Source organism: Mus pahari, chromosome 3 (assembly GCF_900095145.1).
Source record: "Mus pahari chromosome 3, PAHARI_EIJ_v1.1, whole genome shotgun sequence".
NCBI lineage: Eukaryota > Metazoa > Chordata > Mammalia > Rodentia > Muridae > Mus > Mus pahari.
In genome coordinates, this window is record NC_034592.1 from 52,714,198 (window position 1) to 52,731,674 (window position 17,477).

Below are 17,477 nucleotides of genomic sequence, written 5' to 3' on the forward strand. Positions count from 1 at the left end.
GAACTAACCAGTACCCCCTGAGCTTGTGTCTTTAGCTGCATATGTAGCAGAAGATGGCCTAATTGGCCATCACTGGGAAGAGAGGCCCCTTGGTCTTGCAAACTTTATATGACCCAGCACAAGTGAAGGCCTGGATCAAGTAGTGGGAATGGGTGGGTAGGGGAGCGTGGGGGGTATAGGGAATTTTCAGGATAGCACTTGAAATGTAAATAAAGAAAATAATAATAATAATAATAATAATAATATTAATAATAATAATAAAATGTAAAAAAAGTGCATTTGTAAATCAATGAACTTTATTTACTAAATATAAGACTTGTTATTGCCTTTAATTCAATTTCTAAAAGTTTTAAATTATAATACTATAGAGTAAAACAGCAACAACAACAAAAAAACACAAACAAGCCTGGTACCCCTTCACTATAAGAATAGAAGGGCATCTTTAGCTTCTACTTACCAATCTGAAGGACCGCAGGACTGATAATCCTTCCACATCCGCTAAGAAAAGCTCTACCAAACTCAACGTCACAATCAGACTGTCAAAAATATTCCACCCTACTTGGAAATATTCATAGGGATCCATGGCTATTAACTTCAGTACCATTTCAGCTGCAAAGATCCCCGTAAAGACCTAAACAAGACGTTTTTCTGTTAATATGAAATACAGAGCCAACTCATGGTGACAATGACTATCAAGTTGGTAGTGCCTATGTTTCACAAAATGTGATATATAGACTTCAAAGATGTTCATTGTCTCACTTCTTCCTATGAGCAAGGCACAGGTTTTTTTTGTTTGTTTTTTGTTTTTGTTTTGTTTTCATATAAGCATTGAAAACCTAAAAAATCTCTAGTTATCATGTCTGTCTTCAGCATCAGAGACAATGTTTAAAAGGCTCTTAATAGAATTCCAAAGTCATCAGTCTATAACAATTGTGCAATCGTTCTTTGTTAATATATCTCTTTCTCTCTCTACTTCCCCTCTCCCTTTCTTCTTTCTTTCTTCTTTCTTTCTTTCTTTACTTTTCTTTCTTCCTTTCTTTCTTTCTTTCTTTCTTTCTTTCTTTCTTTCTTTCTTTCTTTCTTTCTTTTTCTTCCTTCCTTCCTTCATTTGTTTCTTTCTTTCTTTTTCTTATATAATTATCTGTCATCATATATCTATCTGATCATCAATTATCATCTATTTGATCATATTATTTATCTAATATTATGTATCCATCTATCATCTATCAATCACCTGTATCTACTTTATCAGTTTTCTATTTTTTATCTACATATCATTTATCCAATTTTCTATCTAGATATCTCTTATCTATCATTTATCCATTCATCATCTATCTAATCATCTATGTATTTTTCTATCATTTATCTATTTAATCATCTATTATGTATCTATTTATCTATCATATATCTACTCAGATATTGACATTTTGACCCAATCTCCCTTTCTATTCTTTCTACTCACAGAGTAATAATTAACTCAACTTTTGAAGATTTAAAGGCACAGAAAAAAAAAGGGGGCTTAACTGTCACGGGACAGATAACATTAGAGTTCGAAAGCATTCACTCACATAAAGTGTATTGCAAATCATAATTAATTCATGACACAGGCATCAAAGGGCTCAAATATGTAACATAAAAAAAAAATCTACCACTCCTTGTGGTACACTTTACCTCAAAGAATTTAGCTGAACAAGGATGGTTCAGAGAGAAGGGGTGAGAGCATCAAAAAAAAAATTAAATAAATAAATAAAAAAAGAATGGTGCAAAAACTCAGCAGTGAGCTCTCCACTCTGGAGTTGTGGTGGTGTATAGGAGACAAGGTGGGGCTCCTGAGTTTACGTGCTATAGTACAATTAGAAAAAAGGCACTGATTTGCACAATTTAAGCTTCCATCTGTAAATAGAAAGCACATAGTTCCGTATTTTGCGAAAGAGGAATATACAGAAAGAAGAAAAAATTCTAATGCAGAAATGGAATGAAGAAAAAATTCTAATGCAGAAATCTCTGAATATTTGTTCAAGGTCATAACTTAGGAGACTAAGTCTGGGCTCAAACCAGAATCTTTGAGATTATAAATGACTGGATAACCCGCCAACAATGTTTCAGAATAATACCCCTATAGTATTTCTAAAAAAAATAACCCATGTAGAGTTTGTATTCATCCAGGAAGTGCAATGTAATTATAAAATGTAGTTTTAAAAACATTCAAACTTTTAAATGTTGACATATATTTTAGCAGTGAAAAGCCATTGTGATTCCTGAAATAATAACACACATGAAAGTAGTAGTGCTATCTATCGGAATCAACACTACTGAAAAAATATCTTAAAATAGTATATAACATCTCATATGTTAAACTCTATGCCTGCATAATTAGCTACGTAGACCTACAGGCTTAACAACCAGAAGGAGATGGCAAGGTGACACCCAATGGCATTAAGCTGTGAGGACACAGCTCACTCTAGAGAACTCACCAGGTTCCCCACTGCAAGTACATTTTTGAATTCATCAGTCATTGGATGGTGCTCCATAGCCATAAACAAGGTGTTTAAAACTATGCAAATGGTAATTGCAAGATCTACAAAAGGATCCATTACAATAAAATAGATGAACTTTTTGAATTTTATCCAATATGGAGAACAATTCCAGATTAAAAATGTATGAGCAAATCTGTACCACCATGGTGGACATTTTTGTCTGGATTCTTCAAGTTCTGGAAAACAAGCAAACAAACAGCCAACATGAAATCATTCCCTGTTATGGTTTCTCCACTACCAAGTAGAAATCAGCAACGAAATCTAATATTCAACAAACAATGTGGTTTCAGTTTCATGTAAAAGTACTCTTTCTTTGAAAGTTCAGCAGATTATGTAAAATTCTTGTGCCACATATTTATTGGTGCAATAAAGCAGAGAAAGGCAGTGATATTAATAAACAAATGCAGATGCATGGGCACCTCTCAGATAATATACACTAGCACAGGGCTAAGGAGAAGGCTCAGATGGTCTATGTCATGAAGACCTGATTTCTGATCCCTAGAATGCAGGTTAAAAGTCAGGCATTGTGGCTCATGCTTGTAATCCTACCAATGGGAGATGGAATCAGGAGAATCGTTGGGATTGGTAGTCAGATAGTCTGGTTGAATCAGTGATCTGTAGGCTTTGTTAGCAATCCTGTCCCCCAAATTACGTGGGGCCAATAGAGGAAAACCTTCAATGTCAACCCACAAGTGCACACATACACATATGCACATATACCCCTCAACATAAGGTTATCATTACTATTGATAAAACTTTTTTTTATGAAAGTAATGTTCATCTATTAAAACTTTTACTTATATAGCACATAATACTACACTTACATATAAATAAATTTTGCTGATCTTTATTTATTAAAACAACTTTCTTATTTGAACGAGCACCTGCTTTTCAAGCGTTTAATGGAATGCAATGACATATAAACTCACATGCTCAAGAGATTTTTTTAACTCCTCATCCATAAAATCAACATTTTTCTTTAGTGGTTCATTCCCACCTTAAATATTCTTTGAGATATTCTTAATAACTTCACACATCCCTTTAAATGTGAGCATAGTTTATACCGATTTAATTTAACAATACATAAACTAAAATTATTATTACATACCTTCTACGGTGTTTGTTAGAATGCTCGCTCTGCTCATTGCCCTTTGCCTGAGATGTGGGTCATTCAGCATGTCCTCAGACAAAAAGTAAGAACTAGAGAGCCTTTTTTTACGCATCTGATTAGTTGTGCCCTAAGGGGAAAAAAGGCAATCAATTCCAATCTTAAGAACAAAACTCTAACATAATATATGTAAGAATAAAGTTGTGCTTGGGCAGCTGTAATAAATAATTAAATGTAGAGATTTGGTTGCTAGATTTAAATGGTGATGCTGCTACTTTCCAGTTATGTTCAAGAGGGATACATGTTCATCATGAGCAAAATTCATATAAGAAAACATCTGGCCTCATACACTTGTTTCCAGTTAAGAAAAAAGCAGCTGTTTTTCTCATTATAGTGCTACTGTGATCTCTCTGCATATACAATGTAATCCAAAATTTACCAAGGGGAAGCCACACATGAAAGGAACCAGATGAGAGTTGTAAAGGCGTAGAAAGCGGAGAGTCCCAAACTTTGATTTTTGTAGTTATTACTCCCAAGATTGTTTATCATGATGTCAATGTTAATGAAAACCACTTTAGAAATTTTTTTTTCTTATAGCTGACATGATGTGCTGAGTGACTCAGTTTGAAAAAGGTGTTACAACCAATGGCAACAGTTGCAGCATGGAGAGACTGTCTCCATCCCAAAGAAGTGACCATGGTGCAACTCTAAAAGTGAGGCATGCAGAAATATGAACGGAGGCATGCCAGGCATATTCATCTTTAAGTGAAAATGCTTCCTTTTCAAGCACACCAGCAAACTTAATTTTTTTGAGAAGACTATACTTCTTAGAAGAGCCTGTCTTCTAAGAAGGTCAGTTTATTCAATAAGCTATAGGCATATTTTATATAGGCATACATATTATAGGCAACACCCCATACACATAATATACATAAACAATTATACAACTCTACAGCTGTCATGTACCAGCACGTATGTGCTATGGGATAGATAGTAGATACTTTACCATACGATTATGAATAAATAATTGTAAAGTTGCAAAGTTGTATGTAGTCATGTATGTTTACATATCAGCATATAGACATGTATACATACAACACATTTGTATATATGTGTACGGGTATGTGACGCATTTTCTCTACTTTATGCTGTAATTGACTTTTCTTCTCCCAAATCAAAAAGAATTCGACTATAGAATTCCTTTTACACACGGGCATGTGTGCAGTGTACAGATTTTACTGTCATGCAAGGACAGACATGTACCTGTAAACTGTGCACTATGCCTGCCCTCTATAATAATCACATTTGTAATTCTTTGGCTTTTATAATTTTAGCATTTTTACTTTTGTGGTTTTGAGTTTTTTTCCCTCCCTCTCTATTAAAAAAAAGCAAACTCTTAAATAAAACACTAGTTAAAAAAATGTGAACTCAGTTTCAAATACAACATACATTGCATAATAACATTTTACAGATTACAAACACCATCGGAAGACAAAGCCCGAGTGCCATTTCATAGAAAGGTCACATGCTACTTCCACAGAAAAGCAGCTTAACAGAGCGCCCTAATTTGTGCCATGCAAGCAGATAGGTTGCAAGTTACCCCAGAGCACATGCAGTTTTCTGTTTTTCAAACTGAAATGTGTGTGTGGCCATAACGTTGATGGAACACTAATTCTCACTTGAAAGACTACACAGTTTGCCACTACAAACACATAGACGTATAATGCATGGTGGAGACTTGCTGGGTTAATGGCAGCCCTTGCTGATATTTGGTAATGCAGAATACCATAATGAGTGTGTTTCCATGTATCCTGGAAACTCCAGACTGGTTTTCAGGTCAGGCCTAACTTGACAACGTTTTCAGCTTTCAGTGATTCCAAGGGACTGGAATTTGTTATGTCAGAATCATTATATTTTTAAATTTACATTTATTTGTTTCAATGTATATATTTTGGATATTTTGTACTGATAGATCTCTGACAAAATGTATTTTAAATGAAAGTGGTGCATTTCATTCGTTTAGAGGAATAAGTGCAGATTCTGAATGATATACAGGTTGGGAAGTCTAATGCTCTTTGGTGACACAGTGGAGATGGAGGCTCAGGGCATACCCTTAGGGCACAGGGCCTTTGTGGAGATGTCAGAGCTGCTTATGAACAATGGTGACATGTGATCATTCTGGCTTATCTCCCCTGTTTGTGGTGATAGTAATGAATCATCTCATTCAGATGGGGCAAAGCTTAAGAACGTGTTTGCTGCTTTTACTGCTGTTATAAACAACCCAAGGAGAAGTTGCTTGCAATAAGCATGTATTAAATAAATAACCTGAAATACACAGAAGTAGGTGTATTTAGAAAACCTGTAATCATAACATAAATGTAAATATTTTCCAGCATGAGATATAAAAATTTGAATTGTATGTGTGTGTCTGTGTGTCTGTCTGTGTGTTGTTATGCACATGTATGTGAGGTACCCATTGAAGCCAGAAGAGGGAGCCAGATCTCTTGGAGCGGGAATCATGGTGGCCATCTTCTGTGAGCTACCTGAATTGGGTCTGTGCCTATGGTTCTTATTCATAGAACCATCTCTCTAGTCCCATAAACTAGATTTTAATTAAGTGATGATTACATCTAACTCGAGGGCTGAGCTATGAATTAAAGCTGTGTGTTCACAGAGAAGGCATCACGAAATGCAGAGCCATTCACAGATCAAAGAGCAGGCCCCCCAGCAGAGACAATGACTGATGCACAAGAAAGAGCTCAGCCATGCCTGAGCTATGGAAAACATCCTTACGCTGTCGTCGGAAGTTGCCTTATCTATTATCACCTCTGGAAGAAGCTGTCCATTGGGGAGCATGAGGGCTGAGGGTCCATCAACAAGCGACACCACACCATTGCAGTCCACTGCACTGTGCATCTTCCCGTTCACCGGCAGCACTGGCGGGGACCTACTGGCCTGGCTGATGTTACTGCTGCGCCGCTCCCGGGGTCTATGGGGTACGAATAGTGAACCCCTTCTGCTCTCGTTGTCTCCAAAAATGCTATGCTCGTCATCAGCGAATTCTGTCTCAGATCCCAGATCTCTTCCTCGCCCCTTAAAACTGAAGAGACTCGTCCTGCTGCTGCGCCGGGCAGAAAACAAGGACCCGCGAATGCTGAGTGGCGACTGTGGAGGAAAAAAATAAAAAAGACAGTTAGAGTCTGCTGGAGCTCCTACAAATAAGAACAGACTTCATGAAATAACCACTAAATCTTTAGCCTGAGACCAGCGATCTCGGGTTTGCTTAAAAGTAATGTATTTAAAAGAAAAGCAATTCAACAAATACCCTAATGCTAACAAATAAAGGCTGCAATAATTAGAAGAATTCATCACCCCACCCACACCACGGACAAGGAAAAGGATCTGTTCAATGCCAATATGAAAACTCATTGTTTAGTGTTTTCATCTGTCAGTTCCTAAGTTCGCTTAGAAATTGAAACTTTAAAATGGTATTTATTGTTGGGCGGAGAGCCTTGTGGTAAGGTGTGAGTCTGGGATCCGTTGTTTCCTTCCATGGTGTGGTCTGGGGAACTCATGGGTTTATAGACTTGCAGGCAGTTGGATGTGCTTTCAAGGCTCTAATAGCCAGTGAAATTAAGAGATAGGGACTATGACAACTCTGCACATGTATATGGGGATGGGGTAGGAAGTTGTTCCCAGGGGAGCAGGGGAAAACTGTCACCTTCATAGACTCCTTATCCAGGATAAACTCTTTCCAAAAGTGAAAATTCAGAGCTGATTATTTAGAAGTACTAAATCCTATACACATCAGTGCTTTCTATATAAAGTGGCTGGCAGACACTGGGAACCAAGGCAAATAAATAGGACATAAGCTTTGCCAGAGAACTAGCCTCAACTCCCTCTTGTCTTTCTTTATGCTAGTATCATATGGATTCAAGGTCTGTTTCCATTCTGGACTGTAGTGTTTACAGATAAGGACAGGTTCTCGTCTTTAACTTCTGTGCTTATCTGGTAGTCAGCAGCCCTAAGTAACAGAGGCTGGAAACTTCAAACTGTGGCAAAGGCGATGACAGTAATCCTGGACAATGCATGGAAGGTCAGGTCGGGAGAACACAGAGCACAAGGAAATGTTTGAAGAATTATTGGGGTAGGATGCTTAAGCAAAACAGAGGAAGAAAATGCGGCTGTGACAGGAGAAATTAATGAAGAAAATTACCAGTGAGAAGGGAACATAGCTAAGTTGGTAGTGTGCTTGCCTAGTATGCATATGGTCCAAAGTTCAAATCCCAAGACCTCATAAAGTGGGTGTGGTAACCAATACCTATAATCCCAGCATGGGAGAGGCAGAAGGAGAAAGATCAGAAGTTCAAGTTATAGCTTGTTGGCTATAATAGTGAATTTGAGACCAATCTTGGGGGGAAAAGGGAAAAAAATTTAAGAGCGGCAAGGAGAGAGTGAGTTTTCAGCTACAGTGAGCATCCTATTAGGGAATATAGTCCAGGAAGGTTAAAGGAAACTGAGAAAGGCAGCCATAGCCAATTGGTGATCTGCGTAAGATGTGATCCTTGGTCTTCAGTGTTGATTCATTGGAGTGACCCATATGTTTATTTCTGTGTTAACAGTCGAGGTGGGGTGTATGCCGTGTGGATGTTTAGTAGCCCTGGAGCCACTGTGCATCCCATGGGTTTGCAGGGAATTGGGATGTGGATTCAATGTGAAAAACAAGATGAGGGGGACATTCCAGAGGGGAGAAATTCATTTACTAACCAATCAGCAGTGTCTATGCTTGGGGTGGAGGATGTCAAAGACATGGGCAAAATTCCAAATTGGGTTCCCTGTGCTTTGTTTCGTGCTATTCTACAGAACCCAAGAAGGTAGATTCCCCAGTCGAAGATTAGACTCCCTCCCTCCCTCTCACCCTTTCTTTTTCCTTTCCTCCTTCCTATCTCTCCTCTCCGCTCCTCTCCTTTCCTCATCCTGATCTTACCATGAATGAGATATTAAAGTGATCGACTGAGTACAACTATGAAAATTAATCCAAGGAGTAAAAAAAAAAAAAAAAAATCTCTTCATCTCTACAGTGGTTTTCAGGAACATTTTCTTTTATTTAAAAATAAAAAATGTTTCCTAGAGAAGGTATGACAATTCTGAAATAACAAGCTTTTTATGAAAATGGGAAGCTAAGTAAAAAAGAAAGAAAAACATATACTTCTCTCTTCTCTCCCCAAACGCCCAGCAGAACTTAGTGTTTGTTGTAAAACATGGTGGTACAGCCAATCGCCTTTCTCTCCTGGGCCTTGACCCTGGAGTTAAGCCTTGTGCTGTGAGTGGTGGGCGGGCTCACAGTACCTGGTTGGGGGTGGACAGCCTCTTTTCCCGGGTCCAGTGGTGCCCTTCCACACCGAGATGGAAGCTTTTCTTTCGGATGCTTTCCTCTGACCCTGACTTGGACAGCTTCTCATCGTCACCCTTTTCCTCTCCACTGGACATCTTCTGCTTTTTTTTCTTTCTTCGGTTTCTTCTCTCCTTGGCACTCTTTGAGCTCAGCCTGGAGGTTTCTGAAGAGCTCTCAGATAGTCCCATAATCCTGCCCCGCCCTAAACTCGTGTACTCAGCAGCCGCTGCAGCTATCGCCTGTTGGACCAAGACAATCACAGCATTTAAGTAATTTCCAAACTTGGAAAAATAAAATAAATTAAAAAAAAAAAAGAAAAGAGCTGCACGGTACCCAACCTGTGCATGCAGTTACATGTACAGGAAGTGACATATGTTTTGTTGCATTTTGACCAACAAGCATACACAGCATATTATTTTCCTATCACAACCTATAATAGAGTATCAGTAGCTTTGCAACTCAATGCTTAGGTGTTGTGAACTTCCTGAGACTTAAGCAAATTGAAGTACTAAATGTGTTAAAGTTTTACAAGTACTTTTCAACATAGTACTTTCATCGACTGTGTGTTAATATGTTTTTGTGTAACACGTTTGCATAAACCTTTGTAAAATATAAATATATAATACAAAATGTAAAACATTTATATAATATGTTTGCATATTAGGTAAGCAACTCGGCGCAACCAGTAGAATCAGGTACCCAATAGCATAACGAGAGTGGCATATCTGAAAATGAAAATAAGTTGCAAAGGAAATACTATGTCAAGAAAAACAGTAAAGGTCAATGAATATCTTAAGATTTTGGTGAAATCTCAAAACTGATGTGTACTCGGCATAGAAGGTACCTGTATCGCCTGTTTAAAATGCTCTTTAAAAATAAAATACTAACACTAGGTTCTTGTGACGTCCCTGGCAATTTTGCTGAATGACATGGTATTAAGTTGCCTTCTAAATATTTCTGTTTCTACCCACAAACTTGGGCTGTCCTTAGCCTTGGTCATAGAAGCTTATGTTTTTCACAGTGGAAAAACAGTTAGTGCAGATACGCATAGTTGGTCTCAGGAGTGAGAATAAGAAACAAGTGTTCCACCCTAAATGGGACAGCTCTCAACTCCTCCCCACACAGCCAGGCTCAGGGAACATCACAGCAAAGATGGTAAATATAATGTAATGGAGTGGGGGGGGGTTGGTGGAGTGGGTAACCAGGAAGTGGTATATCATTTGAGATGTAAACGAATAGAATGATTGATTAAAAAAATATATAATGTAAGAGCCAGAGAATTGGTATTAGAACTATGAAATGTTGGCTTCTGGGCAGGATGTGGCCATCTTGAACAAGAACTCACAGCAACTGAGGTTACTGGCACAAGACCTGTACAAGAGCAAACCAAGCAAATTTCAGACAAAGATGACAAAGCTTCTGTCTGGGCCCCACCCCTTACTGAGGGGCTACTGGCAGTTAATGGCAGCTGGGGAGGGAGATTCATGTTTTGGTGTGTTCGGCCACTGGTAGTTTTCCTGGGGTCCAAGGGATGCTCCACAATCATACACCTATGGGCAGTACTAATTAGACTTAGTGGGTTATCAAAATGACATGAAATTGGGAAGGAGAAGTTAGGAATCACGTTTATTGTATATGTGCACGAATCTTCCAAGACTAAAGGAGAATTATTTAAGAAAGCTAGAAAAAAAATTGACCAATAGGATGTAAAAAAAAAAAAAAAAGTACTTACATTGCAATCATACCATCAGAGAAGAGCTTTGGTAAGTAATTCTCCAGATCATTTATGTATTTGTGTAATATTTAAATTGTGTGTGCATCCTATCATTCAACCTATTATAATTTTCATCAAATTTTTCCTTATGGCAGAATTTCCTCAAAACTCATAATTTTATAGATGAATAAACGATCAAGACACACAAATATCATAATCCTATCGCAAGTTCTTAGACTTTTGGGAAATGAATTGTATTTCTGAATTTTAACTCTAAACTACACTTATTTATGCATCTGTGTTTTTCCATATCACCGATTATTGCCTTGGGCTGATTTGAGAGTCATTCAGGAGACTAATGATTCAAAGGCCCTGACAAGCTCTAAAGCTTTTGCTCTTTGGGGTTACCCATGTTTGAACAGGCCTTCCCAGCCTTCCCTAGGGAAGAATGCCTTTGCAGAGGTTTATCAGGTACCTGTGACTTACTTGTAAGTGGTCTCAGTCACTAGGTGGCTGCTTTATAACATCGACAAAAGTTAATGGGCATTCTTTTCCTCTACCTTGTAGACTAACTTTAACATTGCAATTAAAATTTCTTACGGTCATGAGGTTCACTTCACAAAACAGAATCTGTGTCTGGTACTCTTCACGAACTTACAAACCCGTGACTACAGAAGTCTTAAGCCCTACTTGGGAACTTACTGATGCTAACTAAATTGACGTGGTGACAAGCTGCCTTCTAAATAGTTACGTTTGCTCCTACCAACAGATGCTACTCCCAGTCTTCACTGAGAAACTGCTCTTGCCAGTGAAAGGCAGTGAATGAAGAAGTGCCTGGCTGCTCAAGACTTTGAGAGTGACATGTGTGTGCTCAACTCAGGAGGACATTCATCTCTTTCTCCAGGGCTCTAGGAACAAAGCTACAGTGGTGACAGGAAGAGTGTAAGAGCCCAGGACACCGGGATGGGAGCTCTGAAGCTCTGTGCTGTACCAAGGACACAATCGATGCTATCACCGCATCATGACAACAGAGGTCAGCAGTGGGTTTGTGCAAGACTGAGCAGGTCAGCATTCATTCATTCATATAGAGAGAGGGCCCCTGCAGTCACATCTTCACTGCTGAATTATGAGCTACTGATGGATTGTGGGAGGAACAAACATTCTCTTTAGCCTTGTGCCCACTTCTGAGTTCACCAGGTTAAAGTGAGTAGTAGCTAATCCATGGACATAAATGGCCCTGATTAAACGTAGTGGGTTAGGGAAAAAGGAAAGAAAAATACATGGCCCTGGGAAAGGGACTGGAAAGGGGAGGGGCTCTCAGGTAATTGGGGGGCAGGGGGAGCAAAAAAGGGCTATGGTGGCAACAATCAGAACGAACTGTCTATGAAGTTGGCTAAAGCTGAACATGTGCACACAATTCTTATATTCTTATCAACAGGATGCTGAAATGTTCTAGGTAATAGGCATGTAATCGACATCTCAGACCCTCTGTTAGGAAACTGGGAGCCTGACATATACAGAGGTGGATGCTCTCAGCCAACCCTTGGACTGAGCATGGGGTCCGCAATGGAGGAGTTAGAGAAAGGACTGAAGGAGCTGAAGGGATTTGCAACACCATAGGAAGAACAATATCAACCAACCAGAACCCCCAGTGCTCCCAGGGACTAAACCACCAACCAAGGGATACACATGGAGGGACCCATGGCTCCAGCCTCATATGTAGAAGAGGATGGCTTTGTCATGCATCAATGGGAGGAGAGGCCCTTGCTCCTGTGAAGGCTAGATGCCCCAGTGTAGGGAAGGAAATGCCAGGGCAGGGAGGCAGGAGTGGATGGGTGGGTGGGGGAGCACCCTCATAGAAGCAGGGAGAAGGGGGACAGGATAGGGAGTTTCTGGGGGGAAAAACTGGGAAAGGGGACAACATTTGAAGGATACATAAAGAAAATATCTAAATAAATTTTTTTATAAAAGCCTCACACAGACATTAAAAAGAAAAAAAAAAAAAGGAAACTGGGAGATTGTTGTGTGAGCTCATTCCTTCAAGCATACTAGAAAACGAAAGATGCTATTTATATAAAAAACAGAATGTGCTTCTTGGCCTTTCAGGCCAGAACAAGGGTAAACTACAGAAGAAGGAGAATTTCCATGGAAAGACCTTTAGCCCACCCACTTTGCATTCGTATTTGTAATAACAAATACTACCTCGGCTTCTTCCTGCTCTTTTTTGAGTCGGTCTAACATCTGCTGAAATTCTAACTCTTTCTGTTTAGCTTCTTCGATGTTGGCCTGGTTCTGTTCCTCGTATGCCATGGCCACCACAGCCAGGATCAAGTTTATCAGGTAAAAGGAGCCCAGAAATATCACCACGACAAAGAAAATCATGTAGGTTTTGCCAGCAGCACGCAGAGTCTATAGAGAGCAAGAAAGAGAAATGATTATTTTAGTAATACAAGAATTTCACTAAATTTTTTATTGCGGCTGGTATATAATGAATGTGTAAAACAGATATTTTTGTATAATTTTGTTGTAGAGAGATAAGTAAAGATAATATCTTTGAAGAAAATCAGTATTAAACAAACTTTTTAGTATAAAAGATCCAGCAATGTTATATGTACATTAAGGCTTGATTCTTCATTAAAATGAAATATAATAATATAACAAGTCTTCATTTTCCACATTATTTAAATTAGCACTAACTTTACCCCTCCCCGCCCCCATGCTGTCTTTTAACTTTTTGAAACAGTCCCCTTTTCTTGTTAGATTTTATTCTTTCCTTTTAAATGCATAATTAACCATATCACATTTTGACTTAAACAGACACCTTATGTACGGAATTTATCTATTGACCTCATAGATTTTTTTTAAATCTGGAATAACCATTAATATTTTTTAAATGCAGTATATCTTCTGCCATGCAGTGCACTTTAGATTAATTCAAAATAGTGCAGAGATATTAATAAAAATTATCTACTGCTGAAATCCTTAATGTTTAGTTACTCCATGTCTTGCTCTATCACTCCATTATAACTATGGTTTTTCTCTTGAATAAATTCCTAAGAGTTGAATTACTAGGTGGATGAAAACATTTATTTTGATTTTCATTAACTTTCTGCGAAAGTTACTACCAATGTGTGAGAAAGCCTAGTTTCCATATCTGAACTTAAATATGCCTATGTTTTGACTCCCTTTGTAAAATTATGCCAGTGGTTTTATTCATGTGTCTTTAATTTTGAGTTAAAATGACCTCATTTTCTATGTTATTAAGCTGGGGACTGCTATGATGATCCATGATTGTGGCTCTGGATGTTTGTTGGACGATAAAGCAAGACAAAGTATGTGAGGCCAACAGTATAGCATCCTAAGACTCCATTTCTGTCCCTGAATTATTTCAGTCATTTTTATTTTCCTACAAAGGGTCTTTGTTATATAATTTTATAACATTTATAATATTTACAGAAGTAAATATCAAATAAGCCTGTCACAACTCTGAGAAAAGAAATTCATGGCTACATGGAATAATAGAATAGTTACTTCAAACACTTTCTTTAGGGGATGGGCTGTGGAGACACTAGAATAAACACACAGAGCCCATAATGGCAAGCACCTTCCATCCATGCCTAGAGCAGATGGCCGTGTGTAAGGACAGTTACTATATGGCAGGCTGACATTGTAAGCTGAGTAATATTTAAAGGCCCATGAAGTCCAGAGGAGGAAGTAGTTGACAAGGGAAAGGAAAGTTTGGAGATGAACTCAGAGTACATGGTAGAGAGTGTTCAACACTAAAGCATGGTGGGCCTATTACAGGAGAGCCTCATAGGTACAGACAACCTGGACATGCGAGGAAAGTGCTGAGTCTGCAAAGGCAGCTCAAGAGAACTGCAATGTTCTTTGGCCTTTTTGTTGAAACCAATGGATACACCAAAGAAGATGGAAGACTTAAAAATTAACTCTGGTCACAACACAGCAGAAAATTGTTGATGACTTAAGAACTATCTGTTCTCATATCAGTCAAATAAATTGTCTGTAATTTTAATGATGCACATTAGGGAGTCCCAGGCTGTCTGCAGAAATAAAATGTAAACAACAGCAATTACAATTGCTCATAAGGCAGGAGACACCTACACCAGACACCGACTGCCTTCAGACATGCATGTTTCTGTTGCCGCCCACCTGTTGATAAAGGTTCTCCCAGTAGTCCTGAGTCATTAGCCGAAACAAGGCCAAGAAGGCCCAGCCGAATGTGTCAAAGCTTGTGTAGCCATAATCTGGGTTTCTGCCAGCCGTCACACACTCGTACCCTTCTGGACACTGCCTACAGATGAACAAGAAAATTATAGGTCAGAATATCTTCACTGTGTAGCTAATGAGCAGAGGCTTAAGTGTGAGGATCATTTGGGAGGCTCAGTATTGTTTAAGAGCTAAGAGCATGTAATCTGGGATAAGAAAGAAGGGGTATACAATCCCATTCTATTATTTACTAATTGACTGTTTGGGCAAATTACTTAAATTCTTAAAGGTACACTTTCCTGCAGTGGAAACAAAAAAATAACTTACCTCAAAGATTTAAGATTGATTTGGAACTTAAAAAACATGATTTTCCCGCTATCTGTCCATAGCACCATTCAGTAAATGGTAGATGGCATAAACAGCATTATGTTCATCTTTCTCACATCAATAGGGTTTGAAATGAAGGCCTCTGGCAAAATGGCTTCTCTGAAAGTTATTCTTGGCATGAACTAGTCCCAAGAACAACAATGATAGAACATTTGTGAATGTTCATAACGATTTATGGCTTTAAACCTTTTTACTTCCTAAAGCTGCCAGATGGGGTTTTAATTGCCTTAGATGAACAGCGTGTCCTGTGGGCTTGGGGGAGGGGCAACACTGTTGACTCTGAGGCTGGCAGAGTTCTCAGAGCCTGATGAAGAGATGTCTTGATGGGAGGGAGAGCAGGAGAAGAGCTCCCTTGGAAGCTGAAGGTGCCTCATAGAGAAATAGCAAAATGGCATTTGCATAAACAGAAGGGTCTCAAAATACCTTTAGCCTAGTCTACTGGATCCTATGCAGAGTGGTCAGAGCCATGTACTCAGTTATCATACTGTGTTGAGCAATGGAGAACATGGAGATGGAAAGAGATTGTTTTGTTACTCTCCTTTCCAAAAAGAAAACCCTTAAACTAGAATATATATATATATATATATATATATATATATATATATATATATATATTTCAAGATTCCCATGGCCAGTATTTTGTTTTGATTGAAGTTTTAGCTCTTGATCAGCCTTGTTTCCAGAGTATGTATCAACTGTAAACATTTTAAAGTCTTTGTTCTCATTGTTAGATAAAATGAGCAAAGTTAATGCCAGGAAATTTGTGAAAATTATTATAGATTTGCTCTGCAGCATGAGATTTTTCTTCTCCAACACTTAAACTGAAAGTAGAGCAAATGTTACATACCCCGAATCTGTGCTGAAACCACAAAGAAGAGCATCTTTGGATCCCTCCAAGTAATAAAAATATCCTGTTTAGGAAGAATTCGAACAATATAGCATTACAAGATGTAAGCTGTAAGAGTCATATAGCAAGTGAGTTAATGAATATAGACATACATACAAACAGGCCTGACGCCTGTTAATAAACATTCATTCATTTTCGCATCCTCATTCTTTATTTATAAAATATCTACTTAAAAGATTTTATGGGCCAGTGAATGGTTATGAAGATAAAAATGTTAAACAAAATCACTAGCTTTGGGGAGGTTCCTTTACTTGGTATATGTGGATGTTGGTGTATAGAGGAAAACAATTCATAAGTAAATAAATATGTGTGGTGATTTCAGACAGTTTCAGTCTTCATTGTTTGCACAAGAGTTCTAGTGTCAAAGGCCTTTCCTTCATTGCACAGAGTCAGAGTTAGTGCCTTTGGGAATATTATTGATTGAATCAAAATGACTCTAAGCTCATGAGTGGATTAATGCATTGTGGGGCCAATCTTCATGAGATATTGAGAGAGAGCAGAGAACTATTAGGCTCAGGCATGCTTAGAGTAAGAACAAAAGTCACTGGTGATATTCCCTTGAAGGGCTCATTTTGTCCTTTGTCCCTTCATCTCTCTCCCCACACCCATCCCCACTCTGGACTTCTCCTGCCTCTTGGCCACCATGAGATGAGCAGTGTTTTTGGTTCTGCTCATTGTCATAATGCTCTACCTTACGACAAACTCAGAAATAACAGAGCTAGGTGACCATGGACCAACACTTCTGAAACCTTGAGCTAAACTGATTGTTTTTCACTTAAACTGATTTTCTCATCCTCTTTTGAAAGATACAGAAAGTTATAACCGCCAATGAAAATATATTAGAACACTACGAAGAGCTGTTTCCAGGAAAGCCTTTTCTAAAAGAATGGCATCTATAAGGAAGCCATTCACTGCTGTTTTTGTTTTTTGTTTTTTTTTATTTACTTTTTTTATTATATATTTTCTTTATTTACATTTCAAATGCTATCCCGAAAGTTCCCTATACCCTCCCCACCTTGTGCTCCCCTACCCACGCACTCCCACTTCTTGGCCCTGGCATTCCCCTGTGCTGGGTCATATAAAGTTTGCAAGACCAAGGGGCCTCTCTTCCCAATGATGGTCGATTAGGCCATCTTCTGCTACATATGCAGCTAGAGACACAAGCTCAGGGGGTACTTGTTAGTTCATATTGTTGTTCCACC

The 17,477-nt window shown here is 38.5% G+C and overlaps 1 protein-coding gene and 1 long non-coding RNA gene across 3 annotated transcripts in view; one reads left to right on the forward strand and one right to left on the reverse strand.

Moving 5' to 3' along the window:
* LOC110319362 overlaps positions 1 to 12,014 on the forward strand; it is a 101,130-nt gene extending 89,116 nt beyond the window's left edge. Inside the window, exon 3 of the long non-coding RNA XR_003843457.1 lies at positions 11,524 to 12,014. This is a non-coding gene — a long non-coding RNA (uncharacterized LOC110319362). The remainder of the gene's footprint in view (positions 1 to 11,523) is intronic.
* The window catches only part of Scn9a (sodium voltage-gated channel alpha subunit 9), a 149,773-nt gene that overhangs the window by 50,758 nt on the left and 81,538 nt on the right, over positions 1 to 17,477 (reverse strand). The window contains exons 8-15 of one of the 2 annotated variants that reach the window (XM_021194855.1): positions 16,216 to 16,279; positions 14,925 to 15,066; positions 12,957 to 13,163; positions 8,995 to 9,279; positions 6,472 to 6,810; positions 3,646 to 3,775; positions 2,475 to 2,713; positions 458 to 631 (exon numbers count right to left, since the gene is read on the reverse strand). In XM_021194855.1, the coding sequence (XP_021050514.1) occupies positions 458 to 631; positions 2,475 to 2,713; positions 3,646 to 3,775; positions 6,472 to 6,810; positions 8,995 to 9,279; positions 12,957 to 13,163; positions 14,925 to 15,066; positions 16,216 to 16,279 (1,580 nt within the window). Of the gene's footprint in view, positions 1 to 457; positions 632 to 2,474; positions 2,714 to 3,645; positions 3,776 to 6,438; positions 6,811 to 8,994; positions 9,280 to 12,956; positions 13,164 to 14,924; positions 15,067 to 16,215; positions 16,280 to 17,477 lie in introns of both variants that reach the window. The other variant, XM_021194854.1, reaches the window with a different exon arrangement.